The sequence below is a fragment of the Motacilla alba genome, chromosome 5 (genome assembly GCF_015832195.1).
Source record: "Motacilla alba alba isolate MOTALB_02 chromosome 5, Motacilla_alba_V1.0_pri, whole genome shotgun sequence".
NCBI classification, from domain to species: Eukaryota; Metazoa; Chordata; class Aves; order Passeriformes; family Motacillidae; genus Motacilla; species Motacilla alba.
Genome location: NC_052020.1, coordinates 57,530,778 through 57,553,336, shown reverse-complemented (window position 1 = coordinate 57,553,336; position 22,559 = coordinate 57,530,778). Strand labels below are relative to the sequence as shown.

General features: G+C 41.4%; 1 protein-coding gene across 8 annotated transcripts in view; it reads left to right on the top strand.

The window, feature by feature from the left end:
- The window catches only part of KIAA0586 (KIAA0586 ortholog), a 107,060-nt gene that overhangs the window by 37,819 nt on the left and 46,682 nt on the right, over nucleotides 1-22,559 (top strand). For 5 of the 8 annotated variants that reach the window (XR_005256983.1, XM_038136858.1, XM_038136864.1 and 2 more), the window contains exons 29-30: nucleotides 2,804-2,943; nucleotides 6,511-6,598. Coding sequence is in view for 7 of the 8 variants with exons in the window: in XM_038136858.1 (XP_037992786.1) it covers nucleotides 2,804-2,943; nucleotides 6,511-6,598 (228 nt within the window). In the remaining variant the exon portion in view is untranslated. Of the gene's footprint in view, nucleotides 1-2,803; nucleotides 2,944-6,510; nucleotides 6,599-9,983; nucleotides 14,830-22,559 lie in introns of those variants that run through there. The other 3 variants (XM_038136861.1, XM_038136859.1, XM_038136862.1) reach the window with 3 other exon arrangements.

The following is a 22,559-nucleotide window of genomic DNA, read 5'->3' as shown; positions in this document are numbered from 1 at the left end:
TACAAAGCCGTGAATTGCTGTTGGTAAAGCAGGGAAATTTATTTTATTTCAGTTGGAAGTAGTGCTGAAAGCAGTGGTCCATCCTTCCTCTTCCGTATTTTTTATCCCAGGTTCTCTGTTGTTATCTGAAAATGTGCTTCTAAAATTGTTTAATGTAGCTGCTGCAAGCATGTAGAAAGTCTTTATTTTGTTGACTGTGGTTTTAAATATGTTTAAACTAAACTGAAATAATTACTAAGCTGTTGCAACACAAACGCGGTTGCACTGATTCATCAAAAGTTGTGTAAATTAAAGTGATCAAACAGCTGCTTTTCTGCCCTTTTAATTTTCACATTTATGAATTCAACAAGAGAAGTTTATCTCACATTATTAACCCTTGACCAGTAGGAAGTGGATTGAAATTAAATGTGTTTCACACGTAGCAAAAACAATCTTGGAGAAAATGAAATATTTGCTTGGTTTTGAAGTGATTAACATTTGAACTGGTCACACACAGAGTAACCTTTTAAACCAGCTGTGACCTAACATTTTGGACAACTACACCAGTGTCAGCCTTGAAAATACATTCTGGTACTTTATATATTATCAAACTTTTCCTTTAAAGTAGTTTGTTGAAGGTTGTTGGAAATGGCTTGCATGAGGTTTCCTGAGATAAGAGATTTCTCTGAGTCACTTGTTTGACTCTGTGCTGGTAGAGGTCAGTCAGCACTAAGGACACTGATGTAGCAATAAATCAGTGATCAGATCATCTGCAGATAGTGCAGGACAAAGGGGAACGGTTTTAACTAAAGAGGAGACATTTAAATTAAATGTGGTGAAGAAATTCTTCCCTGAGAGGTTGGGAGGCCCTGGCACACAGAAGCTGTGGCTGCCCCTGGATCCCTGGCAGTGTTCCAGGGCTGGATGGGGATTGGAGTGCCCTGGGATATGGAAGGAGTCCCTGCCATGGCAGGGGGGTGAACAGGATGAGGTTTAAGGTCCCTTCCAGCTCAAACCATTCTGGGATTCTGGAATTTCTCTGTTTCTCTGAGTCTGTGGTGGTGCTCCAGAGCATGGAATTGGAAGATGCCTGTTAATGGCAGAACCTGTCCCTATGTCTGTCTGTCCCTCTGCCCTCCTTACTCACGCTGTCCATAGCTGTAGCTGGCACAACAGGGTTGTATCCCCTTGTATTTTTACAGAGAAATTTTAAAATTTATTTAAATTTTTGACTGTCCTGTACATATCTTAACACTTTTCAAAGCAGCTCCTGCATGTGATGATAATGCACCAGCAGTGTGTTTCTCTACTGATTTTTAAGGTCATCTCTAAATCTTGTAGTGTTTTTTTTAGTCTTTATTGCAGCATATTTTTGAGAGGAGGCAAGTGCCCTGGACTAACTACCACAGGGCAATGCCCTGTGCTTTTACATAATCTTTATAATCCCAGACTGAGTTCTGTTGCATTCTGATGATTTTTAATTTAGCTTCCCTCCCTCCCCGCCTCTGAACACAGCACAGTAATTTGTTGCATTGCTAAGGAAACAACACTGTATAGAAGCTTGGATCTGCTTTCCAGACAGGAGTTGTTTTCATATCAAGGAGGAACAGAAATCCTTGTTTCTAAGTCCTTTTGTTACTGAAGTCAACACTGACTAGAAAACAAGCTGGTTTTGGAGGGAGGATCGGGTGAAGGGTGGAAGGAATGATCTGTGATTGTTTCCACTTTCCTTCCAAACCTTTTTTCTCTCTGCACTGGGGTGTGATTGCCTGTCCTTCAGTGCAAGTCAACTATTTCCTGACAGCCACAACAGCTACAATGCAGGGCCATCACTTTATTTGATAAATATTTCCAGGGCCAATACTAAATAATAGCTACACCACGGGTGTCAGACTTCACATATTCCAGGGTGTGCATCTCTGCACATGACACCTTGCAGTGGATTCTCAGTTCCTCTGGCAGAATGAGTCACCCAGCGAGGTGTCTGTAGGAATTTTGGGGATTGTGTGTCTTGTGGGTTGTTTCCAGTTTTGTGACCAGTTTTATTTGTATTATGGGAACACAGTGTCCATTTGTAGGATGGAGCAGGTGTTGCTCATGTGGGTACATAACAGCATCTTGATGATCAGTCATCTATAAATCCTTGTTTTCAATGCTAAAAGTCAGGAATATAAAAACCAACATGCAAATGAAATGTGGCACATGCAGTCTTAAAGTGAACAATAATTACAGTTAATTAAGCAATGATTATAGTTAATTAGGCTTAAAATTCATTCTTTGGCTCTGTATGATAGCAGAAGGCTAAAGTTAGTTCATGAGCTGTCAGTACATTTTTCATAAAGATGTTTTACACGCTCGCAGGCTGCAAAACCATGATAAATGCTGGATTAGAGAGCAAATTATCCCTTTAAAAGAGACTATATACAGGTTTCTTTTAGTTCATACAGGAGTGAAACATTTAATGAAGAAGCTTTTGCAATTTCTTTGCAGTAAGTGTGATAAAGCTCATTAAGCATATAATGGTATGATGAACTGTACAGCTCTGAAGCTTTCTCAGGTGCTGCCACATTACAAATCTACAGATGATAAAGCTGATTTATTTTTTCAATTTCCACAGACATGTATTTCCTATTTCATTTTTATCCCCACAAGAGCAATTTAAGGGGTATACAATGAGCCATGCAAGGAGGAAATCATTCTCCTTAACATTAAATGTCCCCCTGTTGAAAGTTTGAAAGGCTGCACATTCTGTCACATGAGTTGACCAGGAGTTGACCATGAGCTGACAATGGCTCCAGCTCATGAAGGAAATTTTTTCTCTCAGCAGAAATTCTTGAAGATGCAGATACAAGTCCTAGTCCAATGCTTTTGGCTGAACTGGAGTCACAGCCAGGTTCAAATCCTGCTCTGCCAGCAGCCCAGCCAAGCTGCAGAAGGACAGCACTCCCAGAGGATCTGTCCCAGGTGAGCTGAAAGGATTTTTCCTGTGTGTAGACAGAGAGAGCAAACTGAAACCTGGGGAAATAAACTTTCCTGTTTCACTGTCATGCCTGACATCCCAGAACTGGTGCATTAAAGTGACACATTCAGCTGAGAAGAGTCAAAGTGCATGTAAAGGTGGCTGTGTTTCCTGTGACAAATTCTCACAAAAATCCCCTCTTTAAAGCTCAGACCTTCTTTTCTAGCTTCTCTGCACTTCCTCACAGCTTCAGTGGTCTCACAGGATCCAGTCCTATACAACATTCATTGGGGTATTCCCATGATTTAGGGGCACAGTCCTTCAAATGCAGGATGACATCTTGGATATATGGCTGAGGAGGTGACCATAGAAATACAGAAATTTGGCCTCATGGGATGTAACCCACTCAGCATTCCAGGAGCTTCATTTGTCCTAGCAGGGGCAGGGCTGGAAAGGCAGTGAGGATGATGAACCTCAGAGCACTTAAAGGTAGAGGAACATCCTATTGATCTCTGCTTTAAGCCTAGACAGTTAATTTTTTGCTACTTTATTAGTATGTGCTGTTACCTAGAGATGATGGTTTACTTGCTAACTGATTCAAATAAGTGGCAAAAGCTAAAAATGAGGTGGCAGACTGCTCTCTAATATGTGAGGCTCTACAGTGTATTTGAAAGCATTATTTACTTACCATGGTTGCTGTATTCATGGATAAATTCTGCCCTTCCCTGATGGTTTTTTTTGTATTTGATGTTTTATTTGTATTTTTAAAAATCTAAAGTATCTTGCATTAAACTGCCTGTGGGTCTATGTTTTTGAGCCTTGATGTGTATTGTGCCATTGGTGTCTGAGCAGTTCTTAAATTTGTCACCTGAAGTGATGTGTTGCATCTTCAGAGAAGATTTTTAATGTTACCCTTCTTTTACTTTGAGCTCACCAGAACAGACTTTCTTGGAATTACTGTTCACAGGCAAAAGTGGATTCTAGCCAGAAGTAATAGGGACAGAGAGGGTAACACATGTGTCTTTCACAGAAGATATACAGATAATTATTTATTATCTTATCCTTTATCTGTAGGTAGTTATACATTATCTTATCTTTAGAAACTTTTTCTTGCATCTGAACCCTTAGTGTAGCTTTTTTTTTTCCCCTGCTGGCATGTAAAACTCACCCTCCCTTCAAACCACACAACCAAACCCCAGAACTTGGTGTGGTTTTGTTGGGTTTGGTTTTTTCCTGAGTGTGGTTATTCCTGATTTAACTCTACATCACTTTCTCACAGGATAACTTTTTATGAAGTGATCATGCTTATAAGTGATTGCCCCATCCAGGAGAGATGTTCACTGTGTTTCAGCCATATTCTGTAAGATCCTCTACTAGATCTTTACATCCTTCTCTGAAATTAAGAAATAATCCCTGTACCAGGTGATTTGAAAGCTTGTTGTGACAGCACTTATCTACCTTGTGACAAGGATGAACCTTTCCCTGCTTTAATTAAGGATGGCATCTGTGTTCAGCTCTGCCATTGGATCTGCCTTGTCCCCTGCCTGCAGGAACAGATTTTCTGGTAACATTACACCAGCTAAGAGAGCAAGAGCTACCGAGGCTTTCAGGATGATTCATTCATTCAATGCAGTGTTTAAGGCAGCAATCACTTCAGACTTCTTGGAGGATTTCCTCTCAAGTTAGTCACTGACTCTCACATCTTGTTCTTCATCTCCAGACAGTGTTTGCCTTCGCTGAAATCAAACTGTATCACTACATACAAAGGCAGAGGACAAACTTTGCTATTCAGGAGCAAAGTTTGCTGAGAGACCTGAGAAAATGTAGGATTTCAGATGGTGTCCTGCTGGGCCTTGGCCTTGGGAGCTGATGGCACAGCCTGGCTGGTTCCTGCAGCCTGAGTGAGCAGGATCCTCGTGTCAGGGAGCTTTGGCAGGGATGTGGAGCTGCCAGATGTGTTTGCTCCCTGGCAGCACTGGTGTGTAGGTCAGGTTTTCACCAGAAGAACCTTGAGTTTTCACCCTGGGCATGAGCAAATGCCTTTTAGTCATGAAGAGTGAAGTCTGTGTGGTCACTCAGTCCAAAACAAATGGCTTAAGTCATACAGGAATTTTCTTATCTACCCAAATTCCTTGGCTGCTCTCCATTTCTGGCATTAGATTTTTTTTTTGAGATTTATATATACTTTTAGCCACTGTTAGACAGAAAGCCAGACTAAATGCATCTTTCCTTTGACCCCTCCTGTCCATTCTTGTGCAACAATACAGGAATTGACTGTTATTTGTGGCCATTTTGCCCCCATGGTCTTAGCTCTAAGAAGCAAGAGAATGACTTGGAGGAAGCTGAGCTCTTCCTATTCTAAATAAATCATTTTGATCATGGGAGGGATGGGAACATTGAAGTCATATTTGCGTGGCTACGCATTCCAGAGATGGTAAATCTAAATAATTTGAAGTCCCACATGCATTGTTAAAATCTTAGAAAATCACTTGGTTGCAAAATATTTTCATAATATTCCTTTGTAAGTATGGATGTTTTTATACAATCTGCATTTTTCAAGTGGGATCGCCACTTTGGCATTCTCATTAGCTTTCATTCTTTAGTATTTCAAAAGACATGGTTTTTTAATCTTCAGGAATGCAGAATTGTAGGTTATGAATCTGTGTTACCTCTCAACTTCTGTGGGCAGCTTGGTTCAGTTTAAACTGAGTTTTGCTGTATTACAAATCCAATAGAAAAAAAACCCAAAACACTTCAGATGGACCCATGAGAACTGTTATGCTACTGACTTTTAATATTCATTTAATAGATTGGTGTCCACATTTCCATGAGACCTTCATGCTCTCAGAAAACAATCTCAACTCTTTCTCATCTTGTCTGCTTTGAATTTGTCTGTCTTAAGAGAAAGCTTAAGTCTTCCAGATAGGCACATAATGATAGGACAAGGGGCAGTGATTTTAAACTGCCACAGGGCAGGGTTAGATTAGAAATAAGGAAGGAATTCTTCCCTGTGAGGGTGGGGAGGCTCTGGCACAGGGTGCCCACAGAAGCTGTGGCTGCCCCATCCCTGGAAGTGTCCAAGACCAGCCTGGATGGGGCTTGCAGCAGCCAGTTCTAAAAACATGGCCAAGGAAATAAATTTTAGATTTGGCTTGTGTTTTCCAACCTGTGTGCTGAAATTTTTATATTTCTTTTCTCTTTCATCTTTCTCTTACTAGTCAGGAGGGTAATACCTAGGGAGATATCCTGGGTATTGAAGAAAGCCAGGGAAATTTTATGTTCTTTCCACTACCTGCTTTGAGTAAAAATGGAAAGTCTCCTGTGTCTTCAGGTCTAAAATGGCACTTTTCCATGCATTCCTGCTGCTCCCAGGATGTTTGTCTAGAGGGAATAGCTGTAACAGGCTCATTCAGAGCTGAATTCTCTTGAAGTCAGATGTAGGGAGAGCAAGTACACATGTTTAATGAATCTTTAAAAACTTCTTTGGATGTTTCTTGAAGCTGAATGTAATCTTGCTGTGCTTTGACATCAAAAGTGAGATTTGTAATGTGATTTTAATGCATGATACCTAGGAGGAAAGCCAAGGAGCTGCACACGTTCAGGCTGTGAGACCCCGAGTTGTCTTTGTGAGAAGGAAATCTGAGGAGATGCAGCAAGAAGGTAAATCAGTGTCAATATGCAGAGTTCTCTCAGTAAAGCACGTCACTTCTCAATATTGTTGTGTACTGACCTAATTGTGCTGATTTTTTAGAATTTGGTTTTCATTGCTTTACAACATTTCCAGACATTTCTGGATGCAGAGTTTATACCCATGCACAAAGTTATGGCTGTGTGTGTGCACAGTTATGGTATTGTTGGGGTGCACTGAAAGGATTGGAAATTCATCCTGCAGAAGAGAAGGCTCCAGGGAGACCTTATTGTCCCTTCCAGTGCTTAAATGGGCTCCAAGAGATCTGGAGAGGGACTTTGGACAAGGCACGGAGTGGCAGGACAGTGGGCAGTGGCTTCACGCTGACAGAGGGCAGGGTCAGATGAAATATTGGGAAGAGATTCTCCCCTGTGATGCCCTAGCACAGGGTGCCCACAGAATCTGTGGCTTCCCCATCCCTGGAAGGGTCCAAGGCCAGGTTGGATGGGACTTGGAGCAACCTGGGACGGTTGAAGGTGTCCCTGCCCATGGCAAGGGGTGGAACTGGATGAGCTTTAAGCTCCCTTCTAACCCAATGCATTCTATGATCCTATGAAATTTATCTGTATGGAAGTCATGGCAATCTTGGCAATAAGGTATTTATTTAAATTTGGATTTGCCAAGAGCATTGCAACGTGCATTTTCTGTAGTCAACTGAATCTTAATTGCTTTACAGAGTGCTGTTCAGCAAAGGAGATGTTCATAGTGTTGTGATAAAGGGAGGGGCTCACATGCTTGAGAAAACACAGGAGTGCTGCAGGAGAACTGAAAGATAATGTGAAGTTAAGATCATGAAAATGTGGGGAAAGAAAAAGATATTTTCAATGTTAAAATGACCTGGTTTGAGATGGACTTCAAGCTGGTGTGTAACAGATAAAGATTTTCTGTTCTGAAGGACACTAAGTATTATCTCTGCTATTTTTGGAGGTTGCTTAACAACAGTGCTTAAAGGTGTTCAGGATGATGAAAGAGAGGGAGAGAATATCTTTTGTTTATTGTAGTTCAAGTCAGTGTGGGAATAGCATAAACTGTGCACATGACTGCCATGGGTAATTGTTTTAGCAGATAAGGAGTCTGTGGAGGTGCTACAGTGAGATGTGTAGCAGTTTTAATCTTACATTCTAAGAACAAGAATCTAAAAACCTGCCTGTCTACAATATATGCAATTATAATTGCTCCACCCTAGCACTGAGAAATTCTTCCTTCAAGCCCTTTTAAAAATAATTCTTTGAACTTCTTCCATTTAATTTTTTTTAAAAACATCTCATCGAATTCTGAGGGAATTATTCTGCTTCAAATATTTATAAGTGGTAAGAAAAGCCCCAGGCCAATGTTATTGGTCGTGGGACTTGGAACCTGATTTTAAAACGTGGTTTGCATATGAAGAAAGTTATGAATAATGTAAAAATTATCTATGGATAATTAGTGGAAAAGCTTCCAGAGCTGAAGTGGCACAACTTAGTGCAGGTTTGTGTTTACCTGTTTTTACCTCTGCATTTATCTGTACTGTAACACAAGGAATTTGGGCATGGTCCAGCTGTGTCTGTCAGCTGAAAATGTGTGACCAGGAGATGGCAGTAGTCAATTTTCTTTGAGAGAAAAAAAAAAAAAAAAGTATGATTTATATACCAGGATAATTGAAATCTCATTCGAAGTATACATATTTAATAAGCCAATAAAAATCTCAAGGATTAGAGAATGGAAACAACTGTCTGTCACTTTTAACCAGAATGTCTCCTCTCTCTAAGCTTCACCACAGAGACCTTAATCAGGCCAAAAGTTGAGGGTAAAAATTAATAAGAAGCATTTGAAAGGAAAAGGAAAGCTTGCAACATGATAAGTGTACGTGGGTTTAAGTAAATACAACATTTTAAAATGAAGCACATCTGTTACTGTAAGTTCAAAGCACCTTGTTTATAAAAGCTTCATGTCAGATGGTTGCCTTCCCTGGGATAGCAAGGGACAAGGAATGCTTGCCTGGAAATGGAGAAGCATTCTGGAGGCAGGACCATTTAGGTGCTTTTTCAGAGTTTAAAGGGTATGTGGTTGGGTTGGTATTAGAGTTTAGAAAATCCAAAGCCCTGAGATGAAGTGTGAATTCGCAGTATTTGGAGAAAAGGAAAATTGTTTTGGACTTCAAGCTGGATGTTGAAAAGCCATTTTTGTATAATTGATAAGTACATGACAAGATTTGATTCATCTTTTGGTGGCCATAAACATATATACACATTAGAGCTTTCTTTTGTTGTTTAAAAATGTCTGTGGTCTGCAGTGAACATGTGTTTTTACTGAAGGAAAGTTGATTGATGGCTTCTAATGAAAGTTGAAGTTCAGGACTGCTACAATATCATGCCTGAAAGGGTAAAGTCTCCTGAAAAGTTACAACTGAAAATCAAGCCTGGATGTATTATTAATTGAAATGTGTGCCTTCTCTAGACACAGTGGAGACAGTGGTTTGAAAACATAGAGTTGTAGTACATAATATACATGCATATATATTTTTGGCTTTATAATACCCTTTAATCTTTGTACCATTCTTTCATATATCTTCATGAATTTAATAGGAGAGTAATTGTTGTGGTTGGTGAATGCTCATATTTCCAGGATTTAAGCATTTTCAGGCTTACATTAAAGGGATTTGGAATTTTTAAAATTAAAATGAAAGAACAGGTGGCGATGCTTGAGTGCAGAGCAATTTTAAACTTTAATATGAGCAGCTCAGAGGTAGATGTATCTTCACTTAATTATTTTCCTACAGCATAGACTCTCAAAATGTGACCTAGAGAGCACAACTCGATGATAGTAATTCCTTTTTATCTCCAGCTAGTGAATTATGTTCAGGCAGTGTAAATACATGGGAAAGGAATATTGGGACACTAAGCAATTGGCTTTGTTGCCACGGAGAGATTGCACAACTGCTTGTGGGAGGAGATGATCTGTGCAATAAATGAATAAGATGACAAGAAGCCCTTAAAACAATCCGTATAAAAACAAAAATTCCATAGTCCTTGTTCAGTATTGAAAATGGGCTGCTTCTGTGTTAACATTGACATTCGGCTGTATTGAAAGCTGTAATGCTGAAAATATGGCTATAACGAAATACTTCTTTGTCTTTCTTCTTCAGCCAGGAATTGCTCTGAGTTAGGTTTTGGGTTATTTTTTCTTAAAACTATTGTGGAGTGAGGCAAATCTGTAACAGATGCTTCAAGGAAGGAAGAAGATTAGGATAAGGCTAAAGGTCTTTCTTTTTTCTTAGAACTGGAACTGTTTTGGTCAAACTCAATGACTATTCTACTGAAAGTTTACTTTTCCCTTAATATCCTGCTGTTTCTTTTTTTGGCCTGAATTTCACTGAAGGCTTTTGCTAAAGACTCTCCACAGCACCCTGGATGTAGCAGCCAGTGAAGCAGAGCAGAGCTCTTCTTTCACAGAGCAGGGAGAACCACCACAACCTGAGAGGCTGAAATAGTTTGTGCAGCCTGTGTTGCTCCTTGAATTTGCCTCATTTCTGAGAGAAGATCTTGGAAACTGGAGGAATTAAATCACTTGGCTGTAATTAAGGTATTTTTCAGGCAACTGTTCCATGGAAGTTTTTTTCAGGGCTTCTTCAGAAGTCTTCTTGTCACAGACTCTCCGGATGGTGTGGGTTGTAAAGGACCTCAAGGATCATTTAGTTCCACCCCCTGCCATGGGCTGGGACACTTCTACTAGACCAGGTCCCATCCAGCCTGGCCTTGAACTCTTCCAGGGATGTTTCTGATCTATTTTTCCTCTGGTTTTCCTATCCAGGTACCTCTCTGTGCTATCAGGTGGCTCACTGACATCACTCAGTTGATGTATTTTACATTTGGGCAAGTCAGGAAAGGCAGGGCTGCATTTCCTACAGAGGCTCTGGCTTTTCTGTAAGTTGTCATTAGCTTTTAGGTGCTCCAAATGGTTCAGAATGGCATTTCCCAGGGAGGTTTTGTTTATTCTGCATGTGTCCATAGGAGCTGCACAATAGCCCATGCAGTAGAAAACATGAATGTTAGTGATAAAGTGTGCATTCTGAATAATATCCCACGTAAAATCCTCAGTAGCCACACTTGAGATTTTCTGCTGTGAATTCCTCTAAGTAAATATTTAGCTGTGTTATAGTACATTTGGAACAGGAGCTTTCAATTTCTTGGCTTTTGTAAATATTATTTATCTATTAACAAATGTCGTTTATATCCATGGCTGCTTCTTTGCCCACTGAGTTACTTCAGTTATTTTTCAGACAAAATGTTAAACCAGAAGTTGGGATTTTCATAGCTTAAGGCAAAATCTTGTGTGAATTTGTCACTGTGGATGATGATGTCCTGCTGTGGGTGTGTTCTGCTGCTTCAGCTTTGAGTCATGAGGAACCAACAGCAGGAATTGCTGGAATTTCATGGGACTGTGCACACCTTTGTGGCCATTCCCAAAAAATCTCTTCCAGGGAAATGCTCCTCTGGTCTCATACAGTTGCCATTTTTTTGCCCTGAAGGTGTGAAGAATTGTAACTACAAGCAGGAGAAGCACAACTCTAGTTTGTTTTTGGATTCCTAGAATGTAATTAGATTTTTTTGAAACACCTGGATGAATTGAAATGCAAGTGGTCTGATGGAGAATTTAAAAAAAACCAAGACAACACAGTTTATACTTGAAGAAAACTGTACCAAGCAGTGTCGTATTGCTCTGCAGTCTGAGGGTTTGCTGCTGAGGGCAGTGCTCAGGGAGGAGGATTCTCCTCTGGAGACCACAGTTCCACACCATGTATTGCCAATCTTTCCCTACTTGGCAATTTCCTTCAACTTCTAACAAGAGAAGTTGTTAGAAGAGTTGAAGTTAGAAGTTATCTGAGAGTTTGTTCTTCTCTTCCTGCAGCCCTCCTTCGGTGTCACAGCTCTCCCTGCTGCAGTGACATTGCTGTGACCTCGTGCTGAGGCTTTTGCCATGTGCAAGGGTAGGAAATTGCCCTTTTTGCCTTCCCTTGGTGCCTGTGTGATGGTGCTTTACACCCACCACGAAATCTGCACAGCTTTCTGTATCCTCACACCTCCCTCATCCACCCCACCCTGCTGGGTGTGTGTTTGGGTGATCTCTGCAGGGACCCATTTTGCATTTTCATACAGTAAAAAGAATAAACCCTCCCTTTTGAGAAGATCTTTGTGTTTAAATACATTTATTTTGCTGAATTTCAGGGTGTGTTCCTGTACCAAGCCCCTCCTCTGGTCTGAGCACAGCAGCAGGGATTTTCAGTGAAATTCCAGCAGCAGGTGGGGTTTTTTTTGTGCAGGAAGGGAAAGAAAAACTTCTTCAAAGTGATGTGATCACTACTGAAAGCATTAATTCCTATGGAGACTGTCAAATATTTAGATTTTTTGCTTGTCTTTATTGAGATTTTCTGGGGCTCAAAAGTAAATATTGCAAAATCACATCTGATTCCCTCCTCCAGCCTAGATTTTAAAGGATTCCAGGTGATCTGATCCAGTGACCTGTGGCATCCCTCTAAGTGTGTTTTATAGGTCATGAGTTAAACTTCAGTTAAACTGCTATTTCAGTCACATATGGGGGCTGTAATGTGAAAATATTGAGGGACCAGTCCCTTTTTCATGCAGATAAGCTGGAAACCTGTGGCACTGCTGCACAAAGCACCCAGTGGACATTTGGAGTTTGAACTTTCTCATGGAATCATGGAATCACAGACAGGTCTGGGTTGGAAAGGACCTTAAAGCTCATCCAGTTCCACCCTGCCATGGCAGGGACACCTTCCACTGTCCCAGGCTGCTCCAAGCCACATCCAGCCTGGCCTTGGACCCTTCCAGGGATCCAGGAGCAGCCACAGCTCCTTTGGGAAATCTGTGCCAGGGCCTCCCCACCCACATAATGAAAGAATTTCATCCCAATATCTAAGTTAAATCTCCCCTCCTTCAGCTGAAGGCCATTCCCCCTTTTCCTATCACTTTTTTATCCCCTTTTTACCTCAAAACATCATGTGGTGCCTAGTCCAGGTGCCTGCTGAGCTTCCTACATCACATCAGCCAGACACCAGAAGGTTCAGAGGATCTTCTGTTCTGAAGTATATAATAAAAATGTAAAGGATTTCACATCCAAATTAACTGGAATTTGCTTTAAAAAAAAAGATTCATAATTGTATTTACTTTTCAAACACTTGTGATAGCCTGGAACCAAAGCATCACAGTTCTACCACTGCAATTCTCTGCATTTTCCCTTTTTTCCCATCTTTTTTACCAGTCAGGGTGGGGATTTTTCTAAATGTTTAATTCTTTTGGGGTTTTTTGATATTTTGTTTCATTTCAGGGGGTTTGGTAGCTTGTGTCTCTAGTGGCCTGGCATCTCCTAGGCAGAATTCTCCTTAAAGGAAGGGCACCTCTTGCTGCTGCATCTCCACTCTCAGGAGTTGGAATGCACTAGCTGAAAGCTCTAAATTGCTATTTCCACTTTGGCAGCCTACCTTTGATCTCTCACCAGTTCCAGTTTTAGTTGTATAAATCCATCTCTTGTCAGCCTGTCTGGGGGTGAAGCTCCAGTGTGAAGCTTTTTCTTTTGTCAAAGACTCTCATGGTGGTGGTGAATCAGCTGGAGTTGCTGTGGATTGCAAACAGGGGGTGGAATTGATAACAACTATTAAATACAAGTCTCTGATCTCCTGGACACTACCACACTCCTCCCCAGTCTGTGGAAATGGTTGTGCCAGGACAGCTTTTCTCACAGCCTGTCTAGGATTTGTAAACATGCTGGGATCTGACTGAAGCAGCTTTGTGTTGAGGATTATGATTTGTATGCACTTTTACAAACTTACAGTAATTGCTGTTGCCTTCATTGTAAAGAGCAAAAAATAAACACACACAATAAACCCCTTTAATGGGCACTGATCCCACTGGCACTGATCTTGAGCAACTCTGAATAAAAGCAGATGGTGGCAGGCTGACTAGGCTGACCTGCTTTCCCCTTTCATGCAAACATTGCTTATATAAATGGGGGACACACACAAAAAATTAATGGGCTTGGGCAAGCCACCTAAGGACAGAGACTCCCCATGTACTTAATGCTTACATCAGCCCCAGGGCTGTTTCCAGTTAGTTCTTCTCTGGAGGGAGAAATTTCTCACAAATTAGTGGTTCCACAGCTCTGAGCCCATGGTTTAACAAGAAAGAACTGATGTGCAGCTAGAAAGTAAGAATGTTTAGCTGTTCTGTGGCCTGTGTGTTGTGGAAGAGAATCAGAATAGTCTCTCCTGAACCTGTTGCTCATTTGTAGACAAATAATCGAGTTTGAAGTCCTTTTGCAAATCATCTGCTGTCATAATGTTGTGAAGAGGCATTTGATTTTTGTGGTCTCGTACTAGTTTAATTCACATGCCTATTTGCTAGCAGTGGTGGTAAAAGAATGTAAATTGGGATTCCTGCTTGTTCTAAAGGATGTGCCTCAGTGTGTCACTGCAACAAGATGTGACCAGAGGGCTGGAGCACCTCTGCTGTGGAGACAGGCTGGGAGAGCTGGGATTGTTCAGCCTGGAGAAGAGGAGGCTCCAGGGACACCTCACTGTGGCCTTCCTCACCTTAAAGGGCTCGTAAGATGGAGGGAGGTGGACTTCTTATAGATAGAGGGTGACAGGACATGGGACAATGGTTTAGAACTGAAAAGAGTCAGGTGTACATTCAACATGAAGAATAAATGTTTTGCTGTGAGGGTGGTGAGAACCTGGCACAGGGTGCCCACAGAAGCTGTGGCTGCCCCATCCCTGGAACTGTTCCAGGCCAGGTTGGATGGGGCTTGGAGCAACCTGGGGTAGTGGAAAGTGTCCCTGCCCATGGCAGAGATTAGGAACTGGATGATCTTTAAAGGTCCCTTCTAACCCAAACCATTTTGTGATTCCATAATTCAGAGAAACAGCATTCCCTTTCCAGCAGGGCATTTGGTTAAAGTTCCTGTGTCCAGAATTCTGCTGCAGCTTCTCACACAGATTCCAGCCTACAGAGGCAGTTTTCTGAATAAGAGACATTTCCACTTTTCAGTCACTCTCTGTGTACAGCCATCCATACCAGCTAAGCTGAGTCAGGAGCCATTCCAGGTCTCAGGCAGACCTGCTGCTGGCTGGCTTAGTTCAGTTGGCACACACACCACAGGCTCTCCTAGGATGACCATCCTTACTTGGATTAACAGTCATTTAAGTAGGTCTCTTATCTCCCTCTTTTCCTTTTCCTTTTCCTTTTCCTTTTCCTTTTCCTTTTCCTTTTCCTTTTCCTTTTCCTTTTCCTTTTCCTTTTCCTTTTCCTTTTCCTTTTCCTTTTTCCTTTTTTCTTTTTCCTTTTTCCTTTTTTTCTTTTTCTTTTTCTCTTTTTCTTTTTCTTTTTTTTTATTTTATAAAAAGCATCAGTATCAGAGCAGGAAGTCCTGATGCTTTTGGGTGCTGGCAACACATTGCCTGGAAACTGTTTGGTGACAGGTGAAGACAAGGAGTATTACAAACACATATTTCAACTTGGAGAAACATATATAGCACTGTGATAGGAGAAAAGCAGGCTTTATGTCTTCAGCATGTGCTGAGTTGGTTACATTTTTCTGCTTGGTAGGGAAGGCAGATGTTGCCTTTTATAATTCAGTGGCTGGTGCAAGTCTGAGAGCAGCACAACAGAAGGAGCAGCTTCTGCTCTCCCCACTGTGCTGCTTTGCTGAGCCCTGGGCAGAGGCAGCTGGACTCCCTTCAGCTTTACCTGTTCTTAAATTGCTCTCAATTCAGCTTTTTTAAGCAGTACATAAAAGCTGGAAGGAGCCAGCTGTTAGTGTGGGGGGTGGGTAGGAGAGAAATCCCTGAGACATGAGTGTGTATGAGGTGAGTGATGAATAACTCACAAATTCTGACTGTCTGCCCCCAGCCCTCTTCTACGAAGCAGACAGAAGCTGTCATTCTCAGACAATAAACTTCTTTTTCTTTTTTAATGCTTTGTAAATTTTTTGGCACTGCTAAGGAGAGGCAAGGCACAGCTGCAAAGTTATGATGAGAACCAAAGTGGCCAATAAAGATGAATATTTAGACAATTTGTGTCCACAATCAAATCATATTTTTAAAATTCTGCTGCTTATTAGACTGTGGAAGGGCTTGACTTACAGGCAGTTTTCATGCTGCTGACCAGTGTTGTTACCAGGAACTTTATTTCTTGTTTTTCTACATGAAAACAGACCTTGGAATTCATGCACCAAAGAGAAGCCAGGTTTGTCCAGCTCCACCTTCTCAATACAGTGATACAAAGGCTGCTTAGAATTAAATATAAATATAGAGTTCCCAAGCCCACAGGATTAATTTCTTAAGAACAGGAGCCCATGAAATTTTCAAATAAGGCAACAGCATGTAGTAAATGTTATCTAGGATGTCTTCCAAATGAAGAGCACTATGTAAATACTGGTAATGCTCCTCTTTGATAACATGCTGATTTTGAGAAATGCAGGCTGCCAAAGTAGCATTCTTGTTAAAAAATGGGGTAAGGACTGGTGAGTGAAGATTAAAGTTGTCATGCATGACCTGTTGCTCAGTGCTGAGGCTGCACATGGGGCTGTGTTTTGTAACTCTGTGGAATAACATTTCCTAACATAAAGCTGGAGTAAAACCCTCTTCATCTTCCATGCAGCTGATTCTGTAAGTGAAGTACAGCAAATCCTCATCTCTGAAATACCACTTGCAAATGTGCTTTTGGTGACTGCCTTTGCAAGGAACAGTAGTAAATGATGGAGATGGGTTAAACTTTGTCTGTGGACTACTGTGCTCTGGTTTTTATCATAGTGCTGTCATTCAGGAGAGAAAAAAAATCCCTACACCTAGAAAAACTTAATTTAAATTTAGAACCTTTGTATGTCCTGTCGTTCTGCTCTAATCTAAAACTTATGTTTAGCTTTTAAAGAAGGAAGAGCTGGTTTTAAGCACAGTTCTAAACAACCTGAGTGAAAGTTGTTGAGTGTGACACAAAATATGGAGCAGGTCTGTGAAATGCATTTTTTTCCCCAGTGCTTTGGCTGCAGGGAAGTAACTGTTTCTCTTTGTGTACAGCAGGACTTTGCCTTCCAGTTAACTCTTTCTTTTTTTAATGTCATATAGGCATATATTTTTAATACAAATTAATAATTCATCAACCAGATGTGAACAATGAAAATGTATCTCACCTTTTCTAGGTCTGGTAGAGTTATGTTTATATTTTGGCTCAAAATTAGCCAGTCAGGGTGGCTTAGACTTAACAGGGTGATCTGCTGCTCTCCATCCTTACTCAGATTGTTGGAGTAAAGTAATAATCTCAGGGTTGCATATCATGACCTTGTTTCAGGCACTGTGCATATTGCAAGAGTCAGGCAGAGCTGTGTTTGTTTAAAGACAGTAAAACAGCTGCAGTGTCTGTCCTTGTCAGGCCATTGTGTCTTCAGGAGAAATAAAAATCATGGAATTTGTTGCAAATTGCCTAATTTCTGACTTTTTCTTTTAATGTGTTTTTTATTATCCTGAAACCATAATTACAGATCTTGAGAAAATGGTTTAATTTACTTAACAGCTGCCATTGTGCCCCGTTACATAAATCAGAGTTATAAATGGGAGATATTTACAAGTTTGAGTTCCAGTGGAAATGCACGAGTGACTTCTCAGAAGCGCTTGTTGCTTATTTCAGTAATTGGACCTACTCCTAGACCCAGCCAGGCAGGGAGATTACACAGGGAATGCTTGTTGCTGAAGATGAAGCTTCCTTCCTGATTAAAAAGAAAAAAAAAAAAAGAGAAAAGGGGGGAGCAGTTTCCTGTTGGAATCCTCACTTGGAGGGAGCCTGGGCAGCCGTGCCTCCCCCTGCTCCAGCTGCCCTTTATGTGCAGGAGCTCTCTGACAGACCATGTCCAAAACCCTTTTTATAACAGCAATTGGGGTTTGCCTCTGCAGGCAGACCTGGCTTTTAAAGAGGTTTTTGCTCCTCTCTCATCTGCTTTTAATGCAGGACTACGAGTGCCAGTATCTCTGAGGTTTTAAGGCTTGATACATAAAAGCTGTTCTGTTCCTAAGGTTCATCATTTTCTGGTAACGACCTAACAGAGGGACTCAACCCAAAATTTCAGCTGCACGTAGAAAATGCGGTCTGACCTCGATATATATGATGTGAAAAATGAATAATAGCAGCACTGCAGGCACAGTCTTCTCTTGCTGTGATGTGACAGCCCAGCCCTGCAGCGGAGGGTTCAAGAATTTGGCTGCACTTTTGGAAATCAGCCCTGTGGTTCTGCTGGGGAGATGTTTTAGCTTGGAGAGAGCACAGCACACAATGGCTTTGCTGGCTCTGTGCTTATGGCAGGACACTGACGTGAAACCTGTTTTCTCTACCTGCAGTACGTGGTGGTTTGGTTTTGTTGGCCTTTTTTTGAAGTGAAGCCATGCTCAAAGGCAGAAGAACCACAGCAGCTGAAGGCTAGAACCACTTAAGGGGATGATTAGGGCCTCTGAACATCTGATTCATTAATTCAGAGCGGGTTTTATTCACTTTCTTAAAGGACAGACTCTCTCTGTCATTCCAGAGTCAGCCTGTTAAATGAGAGCCATACATTCAGAGTGGGTTTAGATTAGAGATTAGTAAAAAAAATCTTCACTCTGAGGGTGCTGAGGCCCTGGCACAGGGTGCCCACAGAAGCTGTGGCTGCCCCATCCCTGGAAGTGTCCAAAGCCAGGTTGGACAGGGCTTGGAGCAACCTGGGATGGTGGAAGGTGTCCCTGCCCATGGCAGGAGGTGGAATAAGATGGTTTTTTTAGGTTCCTTCCACTTCAGACGATTCTGTGGTTTCATGATGTGTGGGACACTGATTTCCAAGAGATCCAGGACATCTCCATGTCCAGGTCCTTGCTTGGATTTTCAGGTGTGGCTTCCTTGGTGCCATCCAAGCTCTCACACTCGTGTGGAGCTCCACAGTGCAGGGCCTGCCAGAGGGAACAGTCTGAAGTATATGAAAAGAAAGTTCAGATGTTTTCAGTCTCAGAGTGAAATTGCAGAAGGCCCTTAGAGGTCTGAGTTATTGAGCAATCTCTGTAAGTAATTTGTAATCAAAATACCTTTGCACATGTCACTTTCATATTTCCTGTAATAAAACAGCAAGAGCAATTAAGATTTTGGACCATAATCTTCTACAAGCTTCTAAAAATGAGTGGGCTGGGGATTTTTTGAGTTATGGCTGAAATAGGCAGTTTTTAAATTTTTAATTGCTTCAAAAAAGGTTTGGTAATAGCTATTTGAATAGATTTTTTAACTGTAGCCTGACAAAACTCTTATGTGGCAACATAATTGATCTGAAGTTTGCTTAAAAAAAAAAACTAAGTAAGAAACCAGAAGAACTCTTCACAAAACTGGAGGACATCTGTACTCTGGTAACCCAGCATGTGACCTATTGGGCTTTGTGCATTTCAAATCCAAAAGAATCAGTAAATATATTGCCATATGCATGCAAATATGTCTAATAACCCTCTGTGTATCTGTAATGTTGTTCTGCCACGGTTCAGAAAGTTGTCTGTGGTCTTGGCATTCCTCAGGAAACATTAGATTAATATAGCTGCCTTTGTCATAGATTTTTTTTTTTCTTGTTTAAGTAGGTGTGTGAAGGCTGGTGCTACATAAATGAATTACACGGAAGACTTTGGAGGAAGAAGGGGCTTGTAAACGAGACTGAAATTAATGAATATGAGAATTAGAAATCAAAACTTTATGTTTAGTCTGAGGAGAAACAATTCCTTAAACCCTAACCACATGGCTGTTTCTTGTTTGCATCAACTCTGGTTGACTGTTATTGTCTTCTGTTAATTCTCTGGGGCAGTGGCCTGACTTTGTTGAATGAGCCAATTGTTTTCCTTTGTGTTGCCCATGAAGTGAGTCCCCATCTGGTTTGTATCAGACTGTTTTCACAGCCAACAACTGCTGCCTTTTCTATATCCTGACACTTAAGGGCCCCATGCTATCAAAGCATTGCTGTGATAGCCTGTCTGGCTGGGCCCATACAGCTGTGCCTTGCAGCTTGAAGCCATTACCCAAGTAATGGTAACTTAGAACTTGAACTGGCTCTTATTCCCATTGGTGTCGTGTGTACAGTGAACAGAATACATTTTTGTTGAACTCAGTGTTCCACCAAAAAAAAAACCCAATTTCTCTCGTTTGAGTTTATGCAATCGGTTCCTTTTTATTTTCCAGCAGCTTCCTGTATCTGCAGGCAGTTTTGTGTTCTTCTGAAATTAATGAACACAAGACAAGCAGTATTTAGTTAAGGCACTGTTGTTATTACTTTTATGGTACATTAAAGCTCAATAAGTGAAAATTAAACAAGCAAATGATTCTTAATGAGGATTTTTCTTATCAGATTTTAGAATGGGTTTCCAGGAAACTTTCTGTGCATGATAAATGTAGGTGGTGTGAATAAAGCTACACCTTGGATACTCCACTACTCCCTTTCCAAATAGCTCTCTAAAAATGCACAACAATGCACAATGAGTCTGAATGAACCTGTTTACTTCTCATCTGAAGGAACAGGGAATGATTGGAGACCTTTCTAATGGCAGAGTTAAAACTACATTGCAGTTTGCATTGCAGAATTAGTGAGAGAGGCCCCAGGCATGATCCAGACCCTTTCCAGGCTTCCAACAATGTAGGAGACAGTCCTGTTGCAAGAGATTTTGCAACACGTGTCTTCTCTGCCTCCAAGATTTAAAAAAAAACCCCAATATTGCATTAAATAACAGTGACACTTAAATGTTGTGTTTAAAGAAAGATGATCTTTAAGCCTTTGTTCTCTCCTGCTCTTGTGTAGGCAGCATAATGCTCCGTGACAGAGTAATGACGAGGGAAAACATATTCCCCAACTTGGAGATGTATTGAATTTTAAGTATATTCTAGACTGAGTTCTTCCCTGATATTTAAGAGGCAGAAAAAAAGAAAATAATGGATAATGTTTCTTAAAATTCTGGTCTTATTGTAGCATGCGAGGGAAATTGCCAGAAAACAGATTGCTTTATCTGATACTTGCAGAGAAAGTGTTCCTGAACTTGGGAGTGTGTTGTGTGTATAATATGATGAATTTGCTTCAGGTAACATATTAAATTCCATGAGGCACACAAGATAAGACTTCCTTTGCCATTGTGCTTTTCCTGCTGGCACACACTGGGTGTCATCATGTCACATCAGGATTGTGCTGAATAATTGAGTCTGTGCCATTGTCAGGTGTGTGCAGGGTTTGCAAAAGCCACTTTCTTTCCTGAGGAGCTTTGTGTAATTGCTGTTCCTGTAGCAGCTCCTGAATTCAGGTGTGTGCTCTGTAATGATGCTCAGAGCCAGTCTGTGCCCTTCACCTTCGAGGACTTTTCCAGCCTCAGTGGTTGGAAATTCCAAGTTGTGTCCATCATCAGGCAGAGCCCACACTCTGCTCCCACACATGCAGACTGGATTGCCATGCATGCTCCTTTGCAGTGCAGATCTCCCTGTATTTTGGCCAGGGATATTTAAACCCAGAGAACTGATAAATGATTTTCCCTCAGCTGCCAAGAAGCTCTGTTAATCCTGCTCATGGCCTGTTGGTTTCTCTGGGTCTGGATTGAAGGCACTCGAGGCAGTAGTTCATGTTTGGACTCAGGTGTTTATTATTTCTTATTGTAAAACAGTCTCACTGCTGTGAGTTCTGCAGCTTTTCATTAGAAGGCACAAAATGGCTAACTATCTCTTGTTACAAGGTATTTTAAGACTAAACTATCCAGTTAAGAACTGGATTATTTTCCCTTTTAACCCAATAACTGATCCCAAAGAGGCTCCAGTGCAAAATTTCTGCCCAATTCCAGAATGCCACCCAAACCCATGGAGAAGAAGGAAGAAGAAGCATGAAGAAGAAAGCCAGGACAACACCCTGTGCCCTCCATCTTGCTTCCATCCACAACATACTAAAAATCCCAAAATCTCAATTTCTCACCAAGTGATGCACCTACACTGCTCTCTATAATCTATTTCACACTTTAGTGGATTCCAGTCTATCTTGAAGTCTGGGAAACTTTCTCCATGAATGAGGGTCAGTGCTCCCCTGGGGGTCAGGGCACCCCAGAGCAGACAGAGAAATATTCCTGGTGCCCTGGGTTTCCACAATGGCCCAAAGCACTGAGGGATGATCTGGGTGCTCACCAGGTTTGGCACCAGCAGCTTGAGCTGGGAAGAGTCAAAGAGCTGCAGAGCTTCCTGAAGGAAATCAGTGCAGCCAGCATCCCAAATTTCAATTTGTGTGCGGGTGGCTGCAGCCTCAGAGGCAAAGAGCATCTGCCCAAATGAGAACCTGATGGAAAAGGGTCTGTTCAAGGCAGGCCCTGCTTGACAGCAGCTCCAAGGTTTGTGCAGAGCAGCTCCTGACAAGAGTTGTTGGTTTCTCTGGTGCTGCTGGGAGCTGTTCATTGGCAGAGAATCCTTCGAGAGGCACCGTGCTGGTGGGAGCTGCCTGCAGTTCCTCCTGTGTTTTGTTGTTTTGTACCACTTAGCACAGATGGAGGGGGATGATATTAAAATCACTGATGTGTCTAAGAGTAGAGAAGGTGGTGCACTGTGCTTAATGTGCAACATAAATGTAGAGCAATACATTTCTCCAGCTCATTTATTCTATTGGTTTAGAGCTCAGATTCACCCAAGTACTGCAAAGGAATTTTGGTTTTACTCTTTCTCATGTAACAGGCCAAAGTTTTTGTATTCCTTTTTATTTTTTTCTTTAAGGAGGAATGCTTATCTCTATTGCACAAAGTTTAATCATTTTAGATTTTAGCAAACTTTAAAATAGCACAAGATAAAATCATGTATTTACTCCCAGACCTTTCCAAGTTTCTGGTCACAGGATGGTGAAGGCAGAGTTACTTGTCATCACACTGAGTGCTCATTTCAAGAG